This window comes from Manis javanica, chromosome X (assembly GCF_040802235.1).
Source record: "Manis javanica isolate MJ-LG chromosome X, MJ_LKY, whole genome shotgun sequence".
In the NCBI taxonomy this organism is placed as follows: Eukaryota; Metazoa; Chordata; class Mammalia; order Pholidota; family Manidae; genus Manis; species Manis javanica.
In genome coordinates, this window is record NC_133174.1 from 13,246,437 (window position 1) to 13,268,990 (window position 22,554).

At 46.8% G+C, this 22,554-nt stretch overlaps 1 protein-coding gene across 1 annotated transcript in view; it reads right to left on the reverse strand.

Moving 5' to 3' along the window:
• MAP3K15 (mitogen-activated protein kinase kinase kinase 15) overlaps positions 1 to 22,554 on the reverse strand; it is a 129,443-nt gene that overhangs the window by 7,147 nt on the left and 99,742 nt on the right. The window contains exons 17-22 of the mRNA XM_037020484.1: positions 20,993 to 21,122; positions 20,660 to 20,765; positions 6,156 to 6,313; positions 1,762 to 1,945; positions 913 to 1,081; positions 492 to 645 (exon numbers count right to left, since the gene is read on the reverse strand). Of these exons, the coding sequence (XP_036876379.1) occupies positions 492 to 645; positions 913 to 1,081; positions 1,762 to 1,945; positions 6,156 to 6,313; positions 20,660 to 20,765; positions 20,993 to 21,122 (901 nt within the window). The remainder of the gene's footprint in view (positions 1 to 491; positions 646 to 912; positions 1,082 to 1,761; positions 1,946 to 6,155; positions 6,314 to 20,659; positions 20,766 to 20,992; positions 21,123 to 22,554) is intronic.

The window sequence follows — 22,554 nt, forward strand, 5'->3', positions numbered from 1 at the left end:
TCCTTGGTAAAGACCTCCTAGATGGGCCTTGTTCAGCTGGCTGAGTGAGGCAGTGGCCTCTTCCTAAAAGGACACTTTCCCATCCAAAATAATCTAAAAATCAAATATTTTTCTCCTTAACCTTTCTGCTTAAAGTGGCTGTTCTCCCAGCTTCCGAGGGCAACTCTGTGTCCTGCAGTTGGGGGTTAACTCGACTGCAGGGCTCAAAACGCAGGACTAACGTTAGAGAAGGGCAAAGGCTGGGAGGCCCTGGGCTGGGTGCTGCCATTTGGCTTCTGTTCCAACAGGGGGCAGCACTGCCCCATCGGAGCCTGCATTCACCGCAGTGTTCCGCAAATTCAGGTTTTGGCAGGGTCATTTTTTTCTTTGTATTTTCTTTTGTTTTGTGTTAAGAGGGAAGGACATTGGGAAATATTCCAGTGAAGTGGTAAGTTCTAGGAGAGCAGGAACCTCGGTCCGGGCGGGATCAACAGCCCCCGCACAGCCCGTACCTGGGCCAAGCATTCCTGCAGGTTGGAAGCCACCTGGTTCTGCTCCTCCGAGAGGATTTTGTACAGGATGGCGCGGTGCTCGCTGTCTTTGAGCTGCAGTAAGAGGTCCGGATCCCTGTCCTCCGGACACGAGGCCGCGCTGTCGTCCAGAACACTGTGGACAACACACGTGACGACCCCGGCCGTCCCGGGGCAAAGCCTCCAGGCTGGGCCGGGCCCCTCCGTGGAAAAGATTAAATGGCAAGGGCAGGCTGAGGGGAGAGGGTTTCTTCTAACCCCCAGGTTCCAGTGTCGGGGGAAGAGGGGTGTAGTGAACACACGGCCCTCCCGCAGAAGGGAGGCGAAAGCCCTTCCGGGCCGCGGGCTCTGACTGCGGCAGTGCTCGGCCCGCACGCGAGCGCCTGACCTGGGCAGTGCCTACCTGTGCAGGCGGCCAAGCCGCTGCCGGGACGTGCGGGCCTTCTCCTTCTCAAGCAACGCATTGGGCTGAGTGTTTAAGTCGGGGGAGTCAGAGCCGTGCTCGCTGCTGCTGCTGCTGCTGCCCAGGGTCTCCCCCAACGCGGGCTGAGCCAGGGCTGTGACCCGGGCACCTTTGGGGGGCAGAGAGGCCGGCTCGTGAGCCTCAGTGGCCCCTTGTCCAGGTGACACTGCAGAGGCCTAAGCCTGCGCTGCTCTAAGCAGGCAGTGCCTGGTGACAGGTAGTTCTGCTCCAGCTGGTCTGGGACAGTCTGAGACTCTGCATTTCTAACAGCCCTCAGGAAACGCCGACGCAGCCAGTCACACTCTGGGAGCAAGATGCTTTGCCCTTAGCCTGGTTTCCCCCAACCCCATCAACATCAGGGAAAAGAGACAAATGGCTTCCTTGCCAAGGCCCATTCAAGTCACTGCTGGGTAGGGCTTATTATCCTAGAAGGAGTCGCTTGGCTTCAGTGGCCCACGAAGGCAAACCTCCCTGATGGGCTCTTTACTCAAGGTCAGGAGCAGCAGTGTGACAGGCCAGGCTCCAAGAATGAAGTGCCAGGTTGGGTACATGGGAAGACACCACACCCCAGCCAGGGCACCTTTTGCCTCCCTCCTCCCCACAATCCCAATTGAAAGTCTTTAAAGGCAGGGTACAGGACACACTGCCATCGCCTGTGTGGCTCCGTGTGCCTCTGTCAGGAAATTGGGTGCCCTGTGAGAAGCTCAGCACTCTGGAGAGCTGGCACTCAGAGCAATAGGGCGGCCTGGGGTCCCAGGATGTTCCCCCAGCCGTCCAGGAAGGCCTCACCTGCTGGTTTGAAAGCAATTCGATTCTTCTCGCCCTTGTTCACCTGCCTTAAGAAGCCCTGTTTGAGCAGGTCAACAGCAGTGACACGTCTGTGGGGGTCAGGCTCAAAACAGGATAAAATGAAGGCTTTGGCTTCAGCTGAAAGGGCTTCTGGAATCTCAGGGTGGATCTTAAACATCCCCACCTGCAATGAAGTGAGAGGTGACCAGTGTGACAGTGAGTCTTCATGTGAATCCAGGTGCACATGCCTTCAATATATAGCTTCTATGCCCGCCACCCTGCCAGGGGCTGGGATGGGGGTGAGCGGCCTTGCTACCTTGCACTTGTGTCCAAGCCCCAGCTGGCCTCTTGGGACTTTGCCCAGTGGCTGACAGGGGAAGTGATAGGGGTAACGGTTAGTCTCAGAGCTGGGACCTGATGAGGCCTTGGGCCTTCTGCTCTTGTCTTTTCAAAGCCCCACGACCACTGTGCAGGGCAGGTGCCGAGGATGAAGGGCCGTGGGAGAGAGGCCTCCCAGAGAGACCTGCCCTGGGCACACTACCACACGAGCGAGCCCAGACAAGACCAGTGGAAGAGCCAACGGTCAGACCACAGAATTATAAGAAATAGAAAGTGATTACCTTCAGTCTCTAATGTTTTGGGGTGGTTTGTTCTGCAGAAGAAACCAGAGATGGGCTCGGACCACAGCGGGCAGCAGAATGCTCCGACTGAAGGTGTTCAAAGGCACATGTGATCTGCTCCCTGTTCTACATGCTCCCCAGAGGATGTCCCCCATGCCTCTCAGTCTGTGCACTCACTGCCCAGATCACCAACCTCCAGCTGTAAGCCACATATACAGACCAAACCCTGAAGCTCCCCACTCATGGCCTGCACCCTCATCCCATGCCACTGCCCTTTTCTAGTCAGGCTCCTGCTACAATTGCTGCTTCAGCTCTCACTTCTGGCCAGTGTCCTGCTAAAGGCTCTCTGTCCCTGTGACCTGCAGGGGAGCAAGAGTTGGGGCTGAGTTGTCCTGTCTCACTGTGACATGGGAACAAGTCCTGCTGCCACAAGTCCTGCTCATTCATCTGGCATACGGGACTGTCCGGCAGAACTCTTCCTATTGCAGGCGGCTCTACTTTTCTTCAGTTGTCGTTCTAAGGTTCACAGTCCTCACACATCTTTTCCAAGGCCACCCCCTAAGCCAGGGGTGGAAGCCATTCTGTTCTCCAGATCCAGCCCATTCCCAGCTCCGGGGCAGCCCTGGTGTGGCCTCCCTCGCCCCCCTAAGTGGAGTCTGGGTACTGCGGAGAGTGAACCGCAAGCCTTCCCACATTGCATCCCCAAGTCCCCTGACCAGCGGCACACTTACTGTTTCTGACGCACTGCTGCTCATGGGCAGGATGTGTAGCTCAAGAGTTTTGGATTGGGGGTGGAAATGGGGAGTTAATCAATGGGTGTCAGGTTTCAGCTAAATGAGATGAATGTGTTCTAGAGATCTGCAGTATGACATGGTGCCTGGAGTCAACAGTGCTGTATTGGACACTGAAAAGCTTGCTAAGGGGGTCGAACTTGTGTTGTGTTCTTACCACAATAAAATGAAAGTTTTAAAAATGAGTTTTGGAGTTTGAGAACACTAAATGCTGGATGGAATTCAACCCTAGTGATTGGAATTGCAGGACATGTTCCAGGGGGCACCCTTCAGCTGAGGGGCGGGGAGATGAGGACACTGGAATCCAAGGAGGAAAGGGTTGGCTTCTCCCCTGGCTCTCAGAAAGAAGAGAACAAATGTGGGCAGCACCCTGGCACCCTGCAGGTACATCACTTTTAAGGGTGCTGTGCTGTTACTCAGAAGGCCCCTGTAGCCATCTCCCACGAGCACAGTGACAGCCTTGGGACAATGGAAATTCATTCTCTCAGTTTTGGATGCCGGAGGTCCACAGTCAGAGTGCTGACAGGGCCATGTTCCCTCTGAAACCTGTAGGAGATTCCTTCCTTGCCACTTGTCAGCTCCTGGTGGCTTCTGGCCGAATTTGGCTGTGCAGGAAGGTAGGTGCATAGCTCCCATCTCTGTCCTCACATGCCATCTCCTCCCTGTCTTTCTTCACAGAAGCGTCTCTCGGTGTCTGTCTCTGTGTCCAAATTTCCCCTTTTTATAAGGACACCAGTCACTGGATTAGGGCCCAGCCTACTGATCCATTTTAGCTGATCTCTGTAAAGCCCCTATTTCCAAATAAAGTCATGTTCTGAGGTACCAGGGATTACGTTTTCAACATACCATTCTGGGGGGTACAATTCAACTGATACCAGCACCTTTGGGGGAACAAACAGTTCCTTTTCTTTCAGACACTGCCCAGAAGTTTCCTGAAATTTTTCTGAAGGATTCTAGAGATCTCAGAAATAACTTCTACAGTCTTTGTGAACAGAACACAGGGGACGTTATTTATATAATAGTTTTCTGGCTTGCAGTGAAAACTACATGCCATCCAAAAAACTCAATGTATTTGCAAAGAATTTACACAGCTAATTAGCTAAGCAGAAGCAGGAGCAAGGGATGGGGGTGGAGAGGGGGGCTGTGGCCCATGCCCTGTAGATGAGCCGAGAAAGTCACAGCCTTCAGACAGGTTTCCTGAGTTCTGCAGGAAGCTGGCAGCAGATCAGAAAGCAGGCAGCCATGGCTCTCAGGTGGACCCCAGTGTTTTTCTCAGCACCAGCTGGTTGTTTATCCCGAGGCCTGTGACTGAAGCTGCTCTTCACTAGTTCCAGTGGGCTCCACTAGGGATGGACACTGAAGGCTGGTAAAGGTCACTGCTGTCCTCCAGCCTTGGTGTTCAGGGTCTTGTTGGGACTGCAGGTGCCGGAAGACACTTGGCAACTCCAGGTCTCAGAGCTGGAGCTGCCTGACAGCCGCTGGGAGCGTGGGAGGCTCAGGACCTTCGGCAGGGCCTGGTGAAGACTGCAGCCCCGGCCTCTAGGGCGCAGAACCTGCTAAGTGGCCATGCTCTGCTCCCAGGCAGAAACCCACCATCATGCCTCTGAGTTCTTGGTGCTGAAGAGGTTGCACTAGAGGCCTGGCAAAGATGCAGGTGGCGAGGCTGTGGGGTGGTGGCCAGGCTGAGAGGCCACCATGCATGGCAAAGAAGCAGGAGGAAAGGCCTTGGAATCATGTTCTGCCAGGCTGCTTCAGTACATGGCGCCTCACTGTGCACGAGCAGTGCTGTTTGGTCTTTTACAACCCCACTCTCTTCCTTCTTAGCCTCCACATGAACAAAAATGCTCCCTGGAAGGTCAGCGCTGGGAATGGACTCTGAAGGTCACAGCCCCTCTTTAGCTCATGTTGAATGTACCTGGAGCCAGCAGCCACAGACCTGAGCTCTGACACACAGGGCTGTCCAGACATCAGCTTCCCTTGGGTTGCAAGTAAGCAGGGCCCTCCCCAAGGGAGCAGGCCCTGAGGTAAGTCAGCCCCTCCCAGAGCTACCAGGAGAGGGCAGCTATGTGGAGGCCTACAAAGGACTAACAGGGCTGCTCTGAGTGGGGGCTGATTGGTCCCTTGTGGGGCTCCACATACAGCTGCCCTTCCTGGTAGCTCTGGGAGGGTTTTGAGAATGATAGGAAGGAAACATTATCTGATACCCAAAGTCCCACCCCTTCAAAATCCAGTCAAAAACCTGCCCTCCAAAGACACAGACCCAGGTGGCCTTTAAGCGCTACCCAGCATAAGGGGAAATAGAGACTCAAAATAAAGGCTTAACTCTTCCTGTTGAAAATAAGAGAGACACCCCCCCTCTTTCCTTAGAGCATTTACTTTAGAAAAGTTGTAATTATAACTTCTTTGTCTCTTTGACATGTATGTACATCTTTTTAAAAACTAAATAAGCCTCTTGCCATGAACATCTTTCTCAAGGACCTGGGGACATCTCGGAATGTCGTCATCAAGAGTGCGTCTCTGTCTCCCAGTCTCTGTGGGAGGGCAGGAGCCAAACTTCAGTGGCACCTCGCTCCAAACCTACCTTCTGTCTTAAAGATTTGAAAAGTTTACTTTTCCTTTGGGTAAAGCCAATTAGCAAATGCAAATGGTCACCCCAATTATGAGGTGACCTGGGATGAACTACTGTGACCAGTGGTGCTATCCAGTGCACACACCTGAGGATTAGTTAGCATTTCTCTGGAGGACACAGACATAAAGACTGTCTTGCTTGGCTTAATAAAAAGTAAGGTTTCTTTCAGCCTTTGGCAACCTCTTAGTAGACTGCCTGTGATGCATACCACATTCTTGTTTCATGCTTATTCAATAATAAAAGTGTTTTCTTTCTCTTCTACCTTTGTGGAGAAGTTTTTGGACTGGGAGGAGATTTTTGTTTTTACTTATAGTTTCCCAACACCAGCAACCTAAGTCACCAAACATGTCTTACTTTGAACATTGCTGCCATTGGCTCGCTGAGCTCATGGAACGGAGGCCTGCTGGTGGCCATCTCAATGATGGTGCAGCCCAGGGACCAGATATCAGCTGGGGTGCCATACCCGTGGGGTCCTTGGTTGATAATCTCAGGTGCCATGTACTGCAGAGTGCCTAAAACAAAGATTGTGGGTACCATATTGTTTAAAACCTAAGCAGACCATTAGCAAACAAGTGTGTGAACTTTAATGCTTTAATTAATGACAGGTGGAGCCTGGGCTCATGCATAAATGATGTGGTTACATCTTTTCTTTGACCAGAGACATGCAACATGCCTTCCTTTAATATTAGTTGCATTGAGGGGACTGCTCAGCCTCTTGTGGGATAAATGGGCCCAATCCAATTCAATAAGCACATATTCATGCATACCAGACACAGGGAAACCGGAATGTAAGGAATGTGGTGCCTGACCTTTAGGAGCTGCCTAGCAGAGGACACAGGCATAACGGGAGTGGTGGTAGCAGTGTTGACGGTGAAGTGTAATAAGTGCTATAATGAAGCGAACACAGGGAGTTCCGAGAACATGAATGGAAAAGTGCTTGATTCTGCCTGGTTCAAATCAGGAAGAGCTATTGCTGGGCCGATTTGGGTCTCTGAGAAGTAAATGCCAAGACAGGATTAGACACACGAGAGATTCATTGGGCAGCAGGTATATGAAGGATAAAGGGAGGGGAGCAGGATGGTCAGGGAGAGCTGTCAGAATGCAATGCAGGTCTGACAATTGGGAAAGGACAGAGAGAAGGAAGAACTAGGAGGGAAGAGTTTCAGACAGCAGAGCAGTTCTGAGACAGCTTCAGCCAGGCAACCAGGGAGTTCCTGATGAAAGGCTGCCCACTGGCAGAGTCCTACCCCCACCTTCCCGTACCCCCACCATGGTCAGTCAATGGCCAGGAGCAGGCAGGGTAAAGTGTGACCTTGCGATGGATATGGAGGCAGATCCACGGGGGGGGGGGGGGCAGATGGTGCCAGGGAACTAGACTCCTGCTGCCAAGGCCGAAGAAGTGAACAGAGGGACGGGAGGACTTCCAGGTAAGGGGAAGAGCTTGAGCAAAGGCGTGTAGGTGTGAAGTACAGAGGGAGTTCAGGAACCACAGTGATGTTTGACACAGGGCAGGGAACGGAGAATTAAAAATTAAGGAGTCAGTGGCCAGGGTGCAGCCCAAATGGCAAGCTCTCTGTTCCACAGGCTCTGACTTAGGCTTTCTCCTGTGGGTCACAAGCCACCAGAGGTTGCCACAGGGAAGGGGGTGCTCAGATACAGACCACGGAGGAATCGGAATTGTTGGAGGATGAGGGCATGGAGGCCAACCAAGGGCTCTGGGAGTCAAATCTTTATTTTTTCAAACTAAGTGTGAGAGTATGGGAAGTGTGGAAGAACCAACAGCAGACGGTTCATAATAAAGTGCTCATTTATTCAGAATAGTATTCTGGCAAACAGGCTCATAATAAAAGTGAACTCAGAGGTGACATTGGCCAAGGTGTGACTAGGGAACACGGATGCCCAGTGTAATTCAAACATCTGTCTCAAGATCACACAACCAAAGCAGGACTTTTTTTTCTTATTTTAATTTAATTTTATTTTGGTATCATTAATCTACAATTACATGAAGGACATTATGTTTACTAGGCTCTTCCCTTCACCAAGTCCCCCCCACATACCTTCACAGTCACTGTCCATCAGCGTAGTAAGATGCTGTAAAATCACTACTTGTCTTCTCTGTGTTGCACAGCCCTCCCCGTGCCCCCCATGCACTATACATGCTAATCGTAATACCCCTTTCTTTTTCCCCACCCTTATCCCTCCCTTCCCACCCATCCTCCCCAGTCCCTTTCCCTTTGGTAACTGTTAGTCCATTCTTGGGTTCTGTGATTCTGCTGCTGTTTTGTTCCTTCGGTTTTCCTTTGTTCTTATCTTCCACATATGAGTGAAATCATTTGGTACTTGTCTTTCTCCACCTGGCTTATTTCACTGAGCATAATACCCTCTAGCTCCATCCATGTTGTTGCAAATGGTAGGATCTGTTTTTTTCTTATGGCTGAATAATATTCCATTGTGTACATGTACCACCTCTTCTTTATCCATTCATCTACTGATGGACATTTAGGTTGCTTCCATATCTTGGCTATTGTAAATAGTGCAACGATAAACATAGGGGTGCATCTGTCTTTTTCAAACTGGAGTGCTGCATTCTTAGGGTAAATTCCCAGAAGTGGAATTCCTGGGTCAAATGGTATTTCTATTTTGAGCATTCTGAGGAACCTCTATACTGCTTTTCATAATGGTTGAACTAATTTACATTCCCACCAGCAGTGAAGGAGGGTTCCACTTTCTCCACAACCTCACCAACATTTGTTGTTCTTTGTCTTTTCAATGATGGTGATCCTTACTGGTGTGAGGTGATATCTCATTGTGGTTTTAATTTGCATTTCTCTGATGACAAGCAATGTGGAGCATCTTTTCATGTGTCTGTTGGCCATCTGAATTTCTTCTTTAGAGAACTGTCTATTCAGCTCCTCTGCCCATTTTTTAATTGGATTATTTGCTTTTTGTTTGTTGAGGTGTGTGAGCTCTTTATATATTTTGGATGTCAATCCTTTATCGGATCTGTCATTTATGAATATATTCTCCCATACTGTAGAATATCTTTTTGTTCTATTGATGGTGTCCTTTGCTGTACAGAAGCTTTTCAGCTTGATATAGTCCCACTTGTTCATTTTTGCTTTTGTTTCCCTTGCCCGGGGAGATATGTTCATGAAGAAGTCACTCATGTTTATGTCCATGAGATTTTTGCCTATGCTTTTTTCTAAGAGTTTTATGGTTTCATGACTAACATTCAGATCTTTGATCCATTTCAAATTTACTTTTGTGTATGGGGTTAGACAGTGATCCAGTTTCATTCTCTTACATGTAGCTGTCCAGTTTTGCCAGCACCATCTGTTGAAGAGACTGTCATTTTGCCATTGTATGTCCATGGCTCCTTTATCGTATATTAATTGGCCACATATGTTTGGGTTAATATTTGGAGTCTCTATTCTGTTCCACTGGTCTGTGGCTCTGTTCTTGTGCCAGTACCAAATTGTCTTGATTACTGCGGCCTTGTAGTAGAGCTTGAAGTTGGGGAGTGAGATCCCCCCACTTTATTCTTCCTTCTCAGGATTGCTTTGGCTATTCGGGGTCTTTGGCGGTTCCATATGAATTTTTGAACTATTTGTTCCAGTTCATTGAAGAATGCTGTTGGTAATGTGATAGGGATTGCATGGAATCTGTATATTGCTTTGGGCAGGATGGCCATTTTGACGATATTAATTCTTCCTAGCCAGGAGCATGGGATGAGTTTCCATTTGTTAGTGACCTCTTTAATTACTCTTAAGAGTGTCTTTTAGTTTTCAGGGTATAGGTCTTTCACTTCTTTGGTTAGGTTTATTCCTAGGTATTTTATTCTTTTTGATGCTATTGTGAATGGAATTGTTTTCCTGATTTCTCTTTCTATTAGTTCATTGTTAGTGTATAGGAAAGCCACAGATTTGTGTATTAATTTTGTATCCTGCGATTTTGCTGAATTCTAATATTAGTTCTGGTAGTTTTGGAGTGGAGTCTTTAGGGTTTTTTATGTACAATATCATGTCATCTGCAAATAGTGACAGTTTGACTTCTTTTTTACCAATCTGGATTCCTTGTATTTCTTTGTTTTGTCTAATTGCTGTGGCTAGGACCTCCAGTACTGTGTTGAATAACAATGGGAAGAGTGGGCATCCCTGTCTTGTTCCCAATCTCAGAGGAAAAGCTTTCAGCTTCTCACTGTTCAGTATGATGTTAGCTGTGGGTTTATCATACATGGCCTTAATTATGTTGAGGTACTTGCCCTCTATACCCATTTTGTTGAGAGTTTTTATCATGAATGGATGTTGAATTTTGTCAAATGCTTTTTCAGCATCTATGGAGATGATCATGTGGTTTTTGTCCTTCTTTTTGTTGATGTGGTGGATGATGTTGATGGATTTTCAAATGTTGTACCATCCTTGCATCCCTGGGATGAATCCCACTTGGTCATGGTGTATGATCCTCTTGATGTATTTTTGAATTTGGTTTGCTAATATTTTGTTGAGCATTTTTGCATCAACGTTCATCAGGGATATTGGTCTGTAGTTTTCTTTTTCGGTGGGGTCTTTGCCTGGTTTTGGTATTAGGGTGATGTTAGCTTCATAGAATGAGTTTGGGAGTATTCCCTCCTCTTCTATTTTTTGGAAAACTTTAAGGAGAATGGGTATTATGTCTTCTCTATATGTCTGATAAAATTCCGAGGTAAATCTATCTGGCCCGGGGATTTTGTTCTTGGGTAGTTTTTTGATTACTAATTCAATTTCGTTGCTGGTAATTGGTCTGTTTAGATTTTCTGTTTCTTTCTGGGTCAGTCTTGGAAGGTTGTATTTTTCTAGGAAGTTGTCCATTTATCCTAGCTTTTCCAGCTTGTTAGCATATAGGTTTTCATAGTATTCTCTAATAATTCTTTGTATTTCTGTGGGGTCCATCGTGATTTTTCCTTTCTTGTTTCTGATTCTGTTGATGTGTGTTGACTCTCTTTTTCTCTTAATAAGTCTGGCTAGAGGCTTATCTATTTTGTTTATTTTCTCAAAGAACCAGCTCTTGGTTTCATTGATTTTTGCTATTGTTTTATTCTTCTCGATTTTATTTATTTCTTATCTGATCTTTATTATGTCCCTCCTTCTGCTGACCTTAGGCCTCATTTGTTCTTCTTTTTCCAATTTTGATAGTTGTGACATTAGACTGTTCATTTGGGATTGTTCTTCCTTCTTTAAGTATGCCTGGATTGCTATGTACTTTCCTTTTAAGACTGGTTTTGCTGCGTCCCACAGAAGTTGGGGCTTTGTGTTGTTGTTGTCACTTGTTTCCATATATTGCTGGATCTCCATTTTAATTTGGTCGTTGATCCATTGATTATTTAGGAGCATGTTGTTAAGCCTCTATGTGTTTGTGAGCCTTTTTGCTTTCTTGGTACAATTTATTTCTAGTTTTATGCCTTTGTGGTCTGAAAAGTTGGTTGGTAGGATTTCAATCTTTTGGAATTTACTGAGGCTCTTCTTATGGCCTATTATGTGGTCTATTCTGGAGAATGTTCCATGTGCACTTGAGAAGAATGTGTATGCTGTTGCTTTTGGATGTAGAGTTCTATAGATGTCTATTAGGTCCATCTGTTCTAGTGTGTTGTTCAGTGCCTCTGTGTCCTTACTTATTTACTGTCTGGTGGGTCTGTCCTTTGGAGTAAGTAGTGTGTTAAAGTCTCCCAAAATGAATGCATTGCATTCTATTTCCTCCTTTAATTCTGTTAGTATTTGTTTCACATATACTGGTGCTCCTGTATTGGGTGCATATATGTTTATAATGGTTATATCCTCTTGTTGAACTGAACCCTTTATCATTATGTAATGTCCTTCTTTATCTCTTGTTACTTTCTTTATTTTGAAGTCTATTTTGTCTGATACTAGTATTGCAACACCTGCTTTTTTCTCCCTTTTGTTTGCGTGAAATATCTTTTTCCATCCCTTGACTTTTACTCTGTGTATGTCTTTGGGTTTGAGGTGAGTCTCTTGTAAGCAGCATATAGATGTGTCTTGCTTTTTTATCTATTCTATTACTCTGTGTGTTTTGATTGGTGCATTCAGTCCATTTACATTTAGGGTGATTATTAAAAGATATGTACTTATTGCCATTGCAGGCTTTAGATTCGTGGTTACCAAAGGTTCAAGGTTAGCTTCTTTACTACCTTACTGTCTAACTTAACTCGCTTATTGAGCTATTATAAACACAGTCTGATGATTATTTCTCTTCCTTCTTATTCCTCCTCCTCCATTCTTCATATGTTGGGTGTTTTGTTCTGTGCTCCTTGTAGGAGTGCTCCCGTCTAGAGCAGTCCCTCTAAGATACCCTGTAGAGGTGGTTTGTGGGAGGCAAATTCCCTCAACTTTTGCTTGGCTGGGAATTGTTTAGTCCCTCCTTCATATTTAAATGATAATCGTGCTGGATACAGTATCCTTGGTTCAAGGCCCTTCTGTTTCATTGCGTTAAATATATCATGGCATTCTCTTTTGGCCTGTAAGGTTTCTGTTGACAAGTCTGATGATAGCCTGATGGGTTTTCCTTTGTAGGTGACCTTTTTTCTCTCTCTGGCTGCCTTTAATACTCTGTCATTGTCCTTGATTTTTACCATTGTAATTATTATGTGTCTTGGTGTTGTCCTCTTTGGGTCCCTTCTGTTGGGATTTCTGTGTGCTTCCGTAGTCTGAGCAACTATTTTCTCCCCCAGTTTGGGGAAGTTCTCAGCAATTATTTCTTCAAAGACACTTTCTATCCCCTTTTCTCTCTCTTCTTCTTCTGGTACCCCTATAATGCGGATATTGTTCCTTTTGGATTGGTCACATGGTTCTCTTAATATTGTATCATTCCTGGAGATGGTTTTCTCTCTCTCTGTGTCAGCTTCTATGCATTCCTGTTCTCTGGTTTCTATTCCATCAATGGCCTCTTGCATCTTATCCATTTTGCTTATAAATCCTTCCAGAGATTGTTTCACTTCTGTGATCTCCCTCTGGACATCATCCCTTAGCTCTTGTATATTTCTCCGCAGCTCTGTCAGCACGTTTATGATTTTTATTTTGAATTCTTTTTCAGGGAAATTGGTTAGGTCTGTCTCTGCAGATCCTCTCTCAGGTGTTGTCTGACCTATCTTGGACTGGACTAAGTTTTTTTGCCTTTTCATGGTGATAGCAGTGGCTGTAGGCAGGTTGTGGGTATGTCAGCTGGGAGAAGAAAGTCCTTTCCTGCTTGCTGGATGCCTTGCGCTTCTCCGCTGCCTGTGACAGTTACCTGCACTTCTGGAGCAGCCACCAGGTTAATCCCCTAAGCTGCTGTGGGCAGGGTCTCCATCAGAGCAGCACGGAGTCCTGCGGGGAGTGGTAGGCACACCAGGTGCGCTCCTCTGTGCTAGTAGCACCCCTGCCAGGCAGCTGTATGACAGCAATGGCCTTTGGGGCTGGCCCGGGCGGCTGTGCGTTGGGCTGGGATTCTGGTCGGCTGCTGGGAGCATGCCTGCTCCCTCTGCCTCCGCTGCCGGTATGCGCGGGCCTCTCCCGGGCTCCTCTGGCACCAGTGCCGCTGGCGCGCACGAGCTACACCTGGACTGTTTGGTCGCTGCCACTGTGGGCTCACACGAGCCTCCCCCGGTCCCATCTGGTGCCGCCGGTGCACGCAGTCCTCTCCCAGTCCCTTCCGGCACCACTGCCCCCGGCACGTGCTGCCACTCTCCCACTACTGGGCCGGTGTGTCAGGGTCCACGCCAGTTGGAGGAACAACTGGCAGGCTTTTTAGTGCTGTGAGGGGCTTCAGAGCTGCGCTGCCTCCCTGGGGTTTAGGGCGCCTAAAGTTCCCTGGGATTCCCAGCTGCTGGCCAAGTGTGCTGGGATGACTTCATCCAGCTGTGGGTTCCCTGTTTCTTTAAGACTTGCAGAAAGCACTCGCTTTTCTTTTGTCTCAGGGGCACCGGTTGTGGGGACCTGCCCGCAGGTTTTGCTTTTCCGTTTCTCTAATATCCAGCACCCCGTGCACCTTGTGTCTGCGTTCCGGGTGCGGATTTCTAGAGCTGGTTGTTCAGCAGTCCTGGGCTTTCACTCCCTCCCCCTCCGACTCCTTTCTTCCCGCTGGGTTCTGGGGTGGGGGAGCGTTCGGGTCCCGCCTGGCCACGGCTTGTATCTTACTCCCTTTATATGATGCTGAGTTCTCGCAGATGTAGATGTATCCTGGTTGTTGTACTGCATCCACTGGTGTCTCTTTTAGGAATAGTTGTATTTATTGTATTTTCATAAATATACATGTTTTGGGGAGGAGATTTCCACTGAACTACTCATGCTGCCATCTTCCCATGGTCCCCAACCAAAGCAGGTTTTAATCAATAAAACCAAAGGGCTCATTGGTTTAAAAAAGTTTGGAGAAGCTACCTATTACATCTTCCTCCTGAAGAGCCAATGTCTTATTCACATTTTTCTATCCCAGGAGCATCTGAAAGGCTCTAGGACAACTCTGACCAATAGAATGTTCTGCAACAATGAAACTGTTCTACTCCAGGCAGTTCAATATGGCAGCTACTAGCCACATATGACTGCTGGGACCATCAAAATGAAATATCGCTGCTGAGATGGAAGAAATGAATTTAAAAATTTTTAATTTTATTTAATTTTAACTAATTTAAAGTTAAATATAAATTGGGTTGGGTCAGTGAGCCCAACAGGTCAGTGGGGCACAAATGATGGCTTTTGTCTTCTGAGTTGAAAGCTTGGCGGGGAAGTGTTCAGTTGGCTGCAGGCTGGGCACAAAGGAGGCCCCCAGCACTTGCTGCACTGTTGGGAAACCCCAGAGTCCCAGGAAGGGAACCTTCTATGACACAATATCCCCTCCACATTCCTACCGCTGTGAATAATGGAGGGAGAGGTGTCGGCAGGGAATGTACCTTTAACGAACCCATAATTCATTAAATGAACACTTGACAATGCTCTGCTTATTAAGCTAGTATTTCTCAGTTCTGTGAAGTTTGGTCTGGGGCTCTGCAAACTACATTTTCTGCTTTGCCTGGGGCTCCCTGTTAGGCTTTACCGCTAGGCAGGCATGGAGAGATGGGGTGGCAGAAGGAGGTGCGTGGGCAGGCGGGCTGCACGTGCACTTGGGAGCAAGGAGGGAGGAGAAGTTACTGCTCTTCTGTGTCTGTCTCCAGCTCTTTTGAGCGAGTTTCAGTATGGACCCTCAGTTGGTTCTGGTAGCTGTTCTTGGCTCCAGTTTCTACCTTTTTTGTCACCCTATACTTTTAGAACCAGCTTCATCTTGCCTGCTCAGAGTTACCTGCTCCAGCCTCGTGGCACCACCTCCTGAAAGGTTCAAATCCCATCTGGGCAGCCCCGTGCTCCCCCAAGCTCTAGGGATGTAGGCTGCTTTATGAGAACTCAGTCCCAGTAGACAGTACTATTGAATTCGCTCTGTAAAAATAACTGCAGTGATTTAGACTTTTCTGCCTGAGTAACACAATCACTAAAAGTTAATTCTTAAGGGGTAGAGAATAAACTATTAAAAGTTACACAACAGAAAACAGTACCAAACTACAATGGCTTATTGACCCTGGTCAATTAACTGCCCACCTTACTACAACTGTTTCATAATTGGAGGATAAGCCTGCTTAATGCTAAATTTGGAGATTTTCTTTAGAACCACAGTGAATGTCACCCTTTCTAAAGGTAGGGACTTAGCAATGACATCCACATAAGTTATTTATTGTTACATAACAAATTACCCCAAATATTAGAAGCTTAAAACAAGAGCTGTGCTCTCACGTGGTTTCTAGGGATTGGAATCCAGGATGAGCTAAATTGGCTGCATCTGGCCCAGAGGCTCTCGTTCAGCTGCAGCTGAGGTGCTGGCTGGGTGGCAGTCATCTGAAAGTCAGACTGGGGCTTGACAGTCCACTCCCAAGCTCATGTGAGGGGTGGGAAGAGGCTTCACTTTCTTACCACATGGAATCCTCTGAAGGGCTGCTTAAGACATGGCAGAACCAGAGTGAGAGATCCAAATAGAGCAAGTGACAGGGATGCCACCCTGCCTTCTCTGACCTACCCTGCAGGTCACACCACTGCCCTGCCTTAATCTAGTCATCAGAAGTGAGTCACTAAGTCCAGCCCATACTGGAGGGGAGGCGATTACAGGAGGCTGTGAATAGCAAGATGTGGGGATCACTGGCGCCATCCTGGAGGCTTCTGGCCGTAACATCTGACTTCCGATGAGCACTTAACAAAGCAGCTCTGTGTGGTGTTGTCTAACTCTTACAACTCCATAAGGTCAGGCAGCGGAGGCACTATCTAGTTTTATTCCCATTTTACATATGAGGAAACTGAGACTCAGAGCAGCTAGGGGACTTGCTCAGGCTAGAACCCAGGTCTTCCATCTCCAGAGGTGAAGCTATACACCATGACACTCCTGATCCATGTAATGATCCAGGAGAAGCACCTCTGAGCTGCTGACACAAAGATTTCCAAAGCCAGAATGTGACTTGTTTCAATAAAACTAACTGGAAGACGTAGAGCTATAGTGGAAAACTGGCTGATCCACTTCATCTACTGCTGTATTCACAGGGAAACCATCCACTCACAGTTAACAGCCAACCGAAAGACACAGATCCACACAACTATTTCAAAGAGTCAAGGGACTATCTCTGGGTGATAGCATGTTCTAGGTGTACATCAGCTGATTTTGGTTGAGAGAACTAAGTGAAGATCCCACGGGAGGCCATCTGAATAATGCCAAAGTCCTGGAAAATTTGCTTGCCTGAAATCTGGCTCTTTAAGGGTTCCATGCCCTCCCTAAAGTGCATTTCCCCCAAGGTGTGCCCACACACTGGTCACTCTAGCAGGCAGTCAGCCTCGGCTATCAGGTGTCTACACTGGTGCAGGGGTGAGGACCTGAGAAGAAGGTGAGCTGAGAGGCTCACAGGGTGGTCACCAGCCCAGGCCCCTCAGGACATGAAATCCACTGGGGGCTCCTGGTCAACTGCCCCAGAGGGATTTTCAAATGACCAGCAAAGAAAACACAGGGCATAGGACAAGAATTTAGACATTCTCATTGAGGTGCCAAGATATGAGCCAGATACCAAGGCAAGGGGTAAGAGGGACAGTGGATGCTTATTTCTAAGATGGGGGTATCAGACAGCTGCTCATGACTCATGGGCCCCCAGCCCATGGCCTCTCACCCAGATCTAGGGGTTAAGAGGGTTGACAGAGACTGGAGGTGGGGGTTGTTGCAAGTGGTTTCTTCAGATAGAGCTGTGCTGGGAGGTCTACTTTCTCTCGTTAGAGGAGCTAGGGAAGGGCTGTCTTGGGAAGGAGGTGGGCCCATGGTGGCTCAAGCAACTCAATACCCACCCAGGACAACCACACTTGAAAGGTCACACATGTTAGCATCTTCTACAGGCCCCTCAAGATATCATTAAAGCCCAATGTTTCAAAACTGAATATTAATGACATACAGAAAGGGAAGTAAGGTGCAGCTTACTGTGGCCCCAGGGACCACCCCAGTTGTCCTGCCCAAGGTGTGGGCCTTATGGGAGGGGACACCACTTCCTGTCAACCCAAAGCCTTTGCAGAGCCCTTACTGGGCCCACTCAGAGCTCCAGTAAGCTGCACAGAGGGCTGCTTCCCATGGGAGCCAAGGCAGCTTATAGCAGCAGAGCAGGGGACCATTGGGGCTGGCAGTGTTGCTATATCCTCTTGATACTGGTGAAAGATGCGTGAACCCAGGACACCAGATGTGGGACCTGCTGCTTTAGGGTCTTTTTAGAAGGAATCCTACCCACAGGCAGACTTCCTCAGCCTGGATCCCTCAGTAGAAAAAGATAGAGAGGAGGATGTAGTGTGAAGGGTAAAAGATCAGGCATAGGGCAGGGAGCAGGGGGCAGTCAGCTAAGGGAAAGGCCCAGACCCATGACATGGGAGTTACATTCAGAGGAACCTGACAGGAAAGTGTTAATAGTAACCTTAAGCCAGGCCCAGAGCACACAAAGGCAGCTTAGAACAGTGCTAGTCAAGGGACAACTTTCTGTGTCCCCTCCTCTCCTTCCTGCAGCTGGGGAGCAGGGGCAGGTGTGCGGGGAGAAGAGGCAGCCAGCGCTGGGCCAGGAGGGACACAGAGAGATGTCTGCTCTTTGAGTGGGGACCAGGGGGTTGATGAGTATATTGGCATGAACCCTTTAATTACTAAATTCAGACTGTGTTTGTTTCTCAAGTGCCAACAGGACTTTCTCTGTTATCTAAGGGTGGCTGGGAAGTCATGGGAAAGGACTGCTGCAGGGAAAGGGTGGTGGGAAACAAAATAAAATGGCTTTTATGATTACACCTTTGAGTCTGACAAGTTCAACATGGTAGTCATGTGCATAAACTCGATTCTCCCAAAGGATCCTACCACCTGTAATCACCTGTAACTTCTAAGTGCAAACCAGTATTTGTTTTATTTATTTAATGAATACTTCAGTCACACTTGCCGTGAATCAGGTACTGGTCAAAGCAGTATGTTGGCATTAACTCATTTAACCCTCATAAAAGCCCTATGGAGTAGGTACTACGAGCATCTCCATTTTACTTTTGAAGCAACTGAGGCACAGAGAAGTTCAGTAACATGGCCAAGGTCCCACACCTAGCAGGTGGTCGAGCTAGAATTTGAACCATAGATGTTTACAGCCACAGACCAGAACAGAGGTCCTGGTCCTGACCCAAGATCCACACCTGGCTATCTAACCAGGAGGGACAAAAACATGTCCACACCAAGGCCTGCATGTGAGTATTCACAGCAGCATCATTCACAGCAGTAAGAACTGGGAATAATCCAACCGGCCGCTGACTGGTAGATGGGTAAACAAAACGTGGTGTGTGCACACAATGTGCTCCTACTCACTGGGAAAAGGGATGAAGTGCTAATACATGCCAGGGCATGGGTGACCTGCAAAAGACCATGGGAAGTGAAATAAGCTCAGTGCGAGGGACCGCCACAGTACCATTCTGCTCATGTGAAATCTCTGAGCAGGCAGATCTCCACGAAGAGAGTACATGAGGGGTGCACTTCAAAGGGGTGCATTTTATGATTTGTAAGTTACAGCTCGCTAAAGCTATTTAAAAAAAAAAAACAGCAGAGGGGCTGACCTAGCCTGAAAGGCCTTTCCTCTGAACTCTTCAGAGCAACAAAGGAGGGTAGAGCTTCAGGAGAAAAAGTTGCCGGAAGCCTTGGGCTCTCCCTTCCAGGCTCCAAAAGCCTCAGATGCTTTATGCAGAAAAGCTCCACCGGGTCCAACAACACTCAGCTGGAGTTCTGCACCAACCAGCTGATATCTCTTTACAGAACCACTCTGTTGTGCAAAGAGTAATCATACGCAGGGAAATCACCTACCCCAAATGAGACCTCTTCTTCATTATTCCTCAAACACCCCCGAGTTATTTTGCAATGCAAAATTTATGCCTCCTCAAGCCAATTACTTGGGAAAATGTGATATACAATAATGAATTATACATGTGTTTTCTTTGTGAATTTTTTTTCTCCTTGGGAATGTTAATTACTAGATAAATTGTCAGGGGTTTTATGTCTTGAAATAACTCCTTGTCATATCAGAGCCCCTCTTGCTTCATATTGCCAGGCCCCAAAGAAGAGAACATGTCATTTCAATTAGGGCAAAAAATGTGCTAGTCTCACACACATATATGCTGACGTATATGTGTTGATATATGTATACTGATATCAGAAACAATGAATGAAAATTCAATACACTCTTTGGGAGATGCTGGTGGAGTCCTTGGTATAATATTTCCCCATTTTGTGGTGCATATGCCTCCCCTGGTGTTATAGCTGTGAAGTCGTTTCTGATGTCTGAAAGCTCCCTCTACACAGGGAATGTTTCTCCACCGTGGGCGTCCAGTAACTGACATACAACAACCCTCTTGTTGAAGAAAACTCTTTCAAAGCTGAGACATTATTCACCAAAACTAAGGCCAAGTCAGTCCACTCTACTGCTTAGTGCTACGAGAGAGAACAGTCATCTGTCTTTTAAAGCTCACTGCAGAGCTATAATATTATAAGTGCCATTTCTTAATTCCATCAAGCAACATCTTTGTGATACTTTTATTACACCTTAGGGGACCATAAGCCTTTACTGATTCATAGTCTTTCCAAGGATCAAAGTTTTTGCTATGGTTGCTTTAAAGCAGGAATTTCAAAAAGCCACAGGTAGCTTTTGAGCTTTGTTCTACTCATTAGTCTTGTAAGTACAAAGCTACCTGGAAATTTTATACCACTCTTTGAATCCAATCCCTCTCAACACTTCAATGATTCCATCACTGACACATGGAAAAGAAAATCCAACTCTTCAAACCCACTTAGAAGCCCATATTCCCCAGAAGAATTAGTCTCCCTTGGAAACATAATCATATCAAAGCATGAGGTACCAAAATTCTCTAAAGTAACAGGCAATGTTTATGACAGACCAAAAAAATGTCTTCATAAGTTGTCTGAGGTCTCCTGTTATTCAAAATTATCCATGATTCTGAATAATGTGTTATTAACTTAAAAGAGATGCCATCATTTTGCTGATTGTTTAGAAATCCACAGAAAACCTCAGGCAGAGCAGTCCACCCACCCAACCTTTGAAGACAGAGAAGAAAGTATGGCAATCCTGCTGCGACAAGCAGCTGGTTAAGTACACCATTGTGACAAAGGTCAAACAGTTGTAAGTCAGGGATGATACACTGTCTACTTCAGTTATCAACTGGCCACATTGTGTTGAGGGGCTCAGTAAGTAATTCTTAAAGGACGGCAGGCTTACAGCAGGCATACCTCCATAATGACCACCCCACGCCAAGCTCTGTTCTGCTTACCAGTAAACGTCTCCGTACAGAGATTCACTCCTGCAAGACGTTTAGAGGTTCCAAAATCAGAGATTTTCACCACTCCACTATAGGTATTCACCAGAACATTATCACCCTTTAGAAAAGGAAGAATATCACATGCTTAAAGACAGGTTTGAAAAACTAATACAAAACAGATTTAGACCTTAAAAAACAATCACAAGTCTCTAGGAAGACTAGATTTCACACTTTGGGGACTGTCATGCTCAATCCCTTCCCTTCCATGAGCTGTTCCACACTGTCAGCAGCTCACACGGCCTGAGGTGTACAAACGAAACCTCGTTAGTTCAGACAAGCAAGTACCTTGATGTCTCTGTGCACAATCTGGTTTTCGTGGAGATACTTGAGGCCTTCCAGGATCTGCTTGGTGTAAAATTTGATGGTGGGCTCCTTCATCGGCCCCCATTTTTCTGATCGCAAAAGAGCAGAAAGGCTTTCTGGAAATAGACACAGCAGAAAACTGCTCAGGATGATTCAATTATATGAGTTTAGGGAAATAAAATGAGGTGCCATTTCTAACCTAGTAGATGGAGCCACTCCAACATCACTGTATCTGGGCTAAACGCAACCTCTTTCCTCCCTCTCTGCTGCCTGTTTCCCAGATGCGCTAGCAGCGCAGCCAGAGAAGGGGCCAGGGGCTGGGGCAGCAGGAACCCCTTTGGTTTAGTTCTGTTCAGCTGCACAGAGTCAGGAGGAGAACCCTACAATGTTCTCTGAACTTGGGAGGACTGGCCCAGTGCTGTAGATCCTGTACAAGTATCTCAGCCATTTGGTTTGGGTCAAAGTCACATTTTAAACCTCACTCTGAAATCAGAGGTGGACAGAACCAGAGTGAGGAGCCCTTTAGAGAGACAGGACTCAGACCTGAGAAAGTTAGGTCTCTCCATTCTCATTGTGAGAAGAACCAGGTGCCAGGTCACTGTGTTTACACTGCTCTCTTGCCCAGTTGTACTAGTACACACTGAACCGTCGGGCCAGAAGAAAACCTTGCCTCACTACATTCTAACCATCTGTTTCAGAGGTTGCTGCCATGGTGCAGGTCCTCAGGAATCAGCCAGTCTCAGCTTCAGCCCTTACGCAGCACCATGGGACCTTGCCACGTCTCAGTTTCCCCGACTGTAAAAGGGGACATGCACATGTATCTCCAATTCTGTTGTCATCCTTAAACCTTGTGCCTGGAATATCAATTAATGTGAACTGCAACTGACATGTTTTCTGCTCTAAGCAAACCGAGGAAAGAAGAAACTGTACTTCACTAATCCTTAACATTACCCTCAAAATCTAGCCCATTGCCTGGCTCTTAGCATGTATAGCTAGGCTCTAAATATAACAGTAGGCTCTTAATATAACTGTTGGTTGAATGAATAAATGAATGCAGACTTCCAACTGAAGTTTTTACATTTGTATTCAGATCATAATGATAATTATTATTTTATTGTTACTAATTTTATTTTTTTTAATGAGCACTTGCTGAGTTCTTGCTCTCTGCCAGGCACTATTTTAAGAGCATACATTAGCTCATTTGATCTACCCAACAACCCACTGACATAGGGTCCTTATTACTCTAAGAGTTATTACAATTTTTACAGTAATCATTGCTACTCCGATTTTACAACTCATTTATTCAATCAGAAACTGGGGGTACAGAGAGGTAAAGAATTTGCCTGAGGTCACCCAGCTTGCAGATGGAGGGACTAATTCAAACTAGACTGGCTCCAGATCTGAGGAACTCTTCCCCCCGCATTATATTGCCTGTGTAGGGGGATTTTTTGGATAAAGCACTGGTGTTTGATTTCCCTGTCAACGTGTTGTTTTGCAACGTCATTTTAAAATACTCTGTCTCTTCTCCAAACCATCTTTAAACT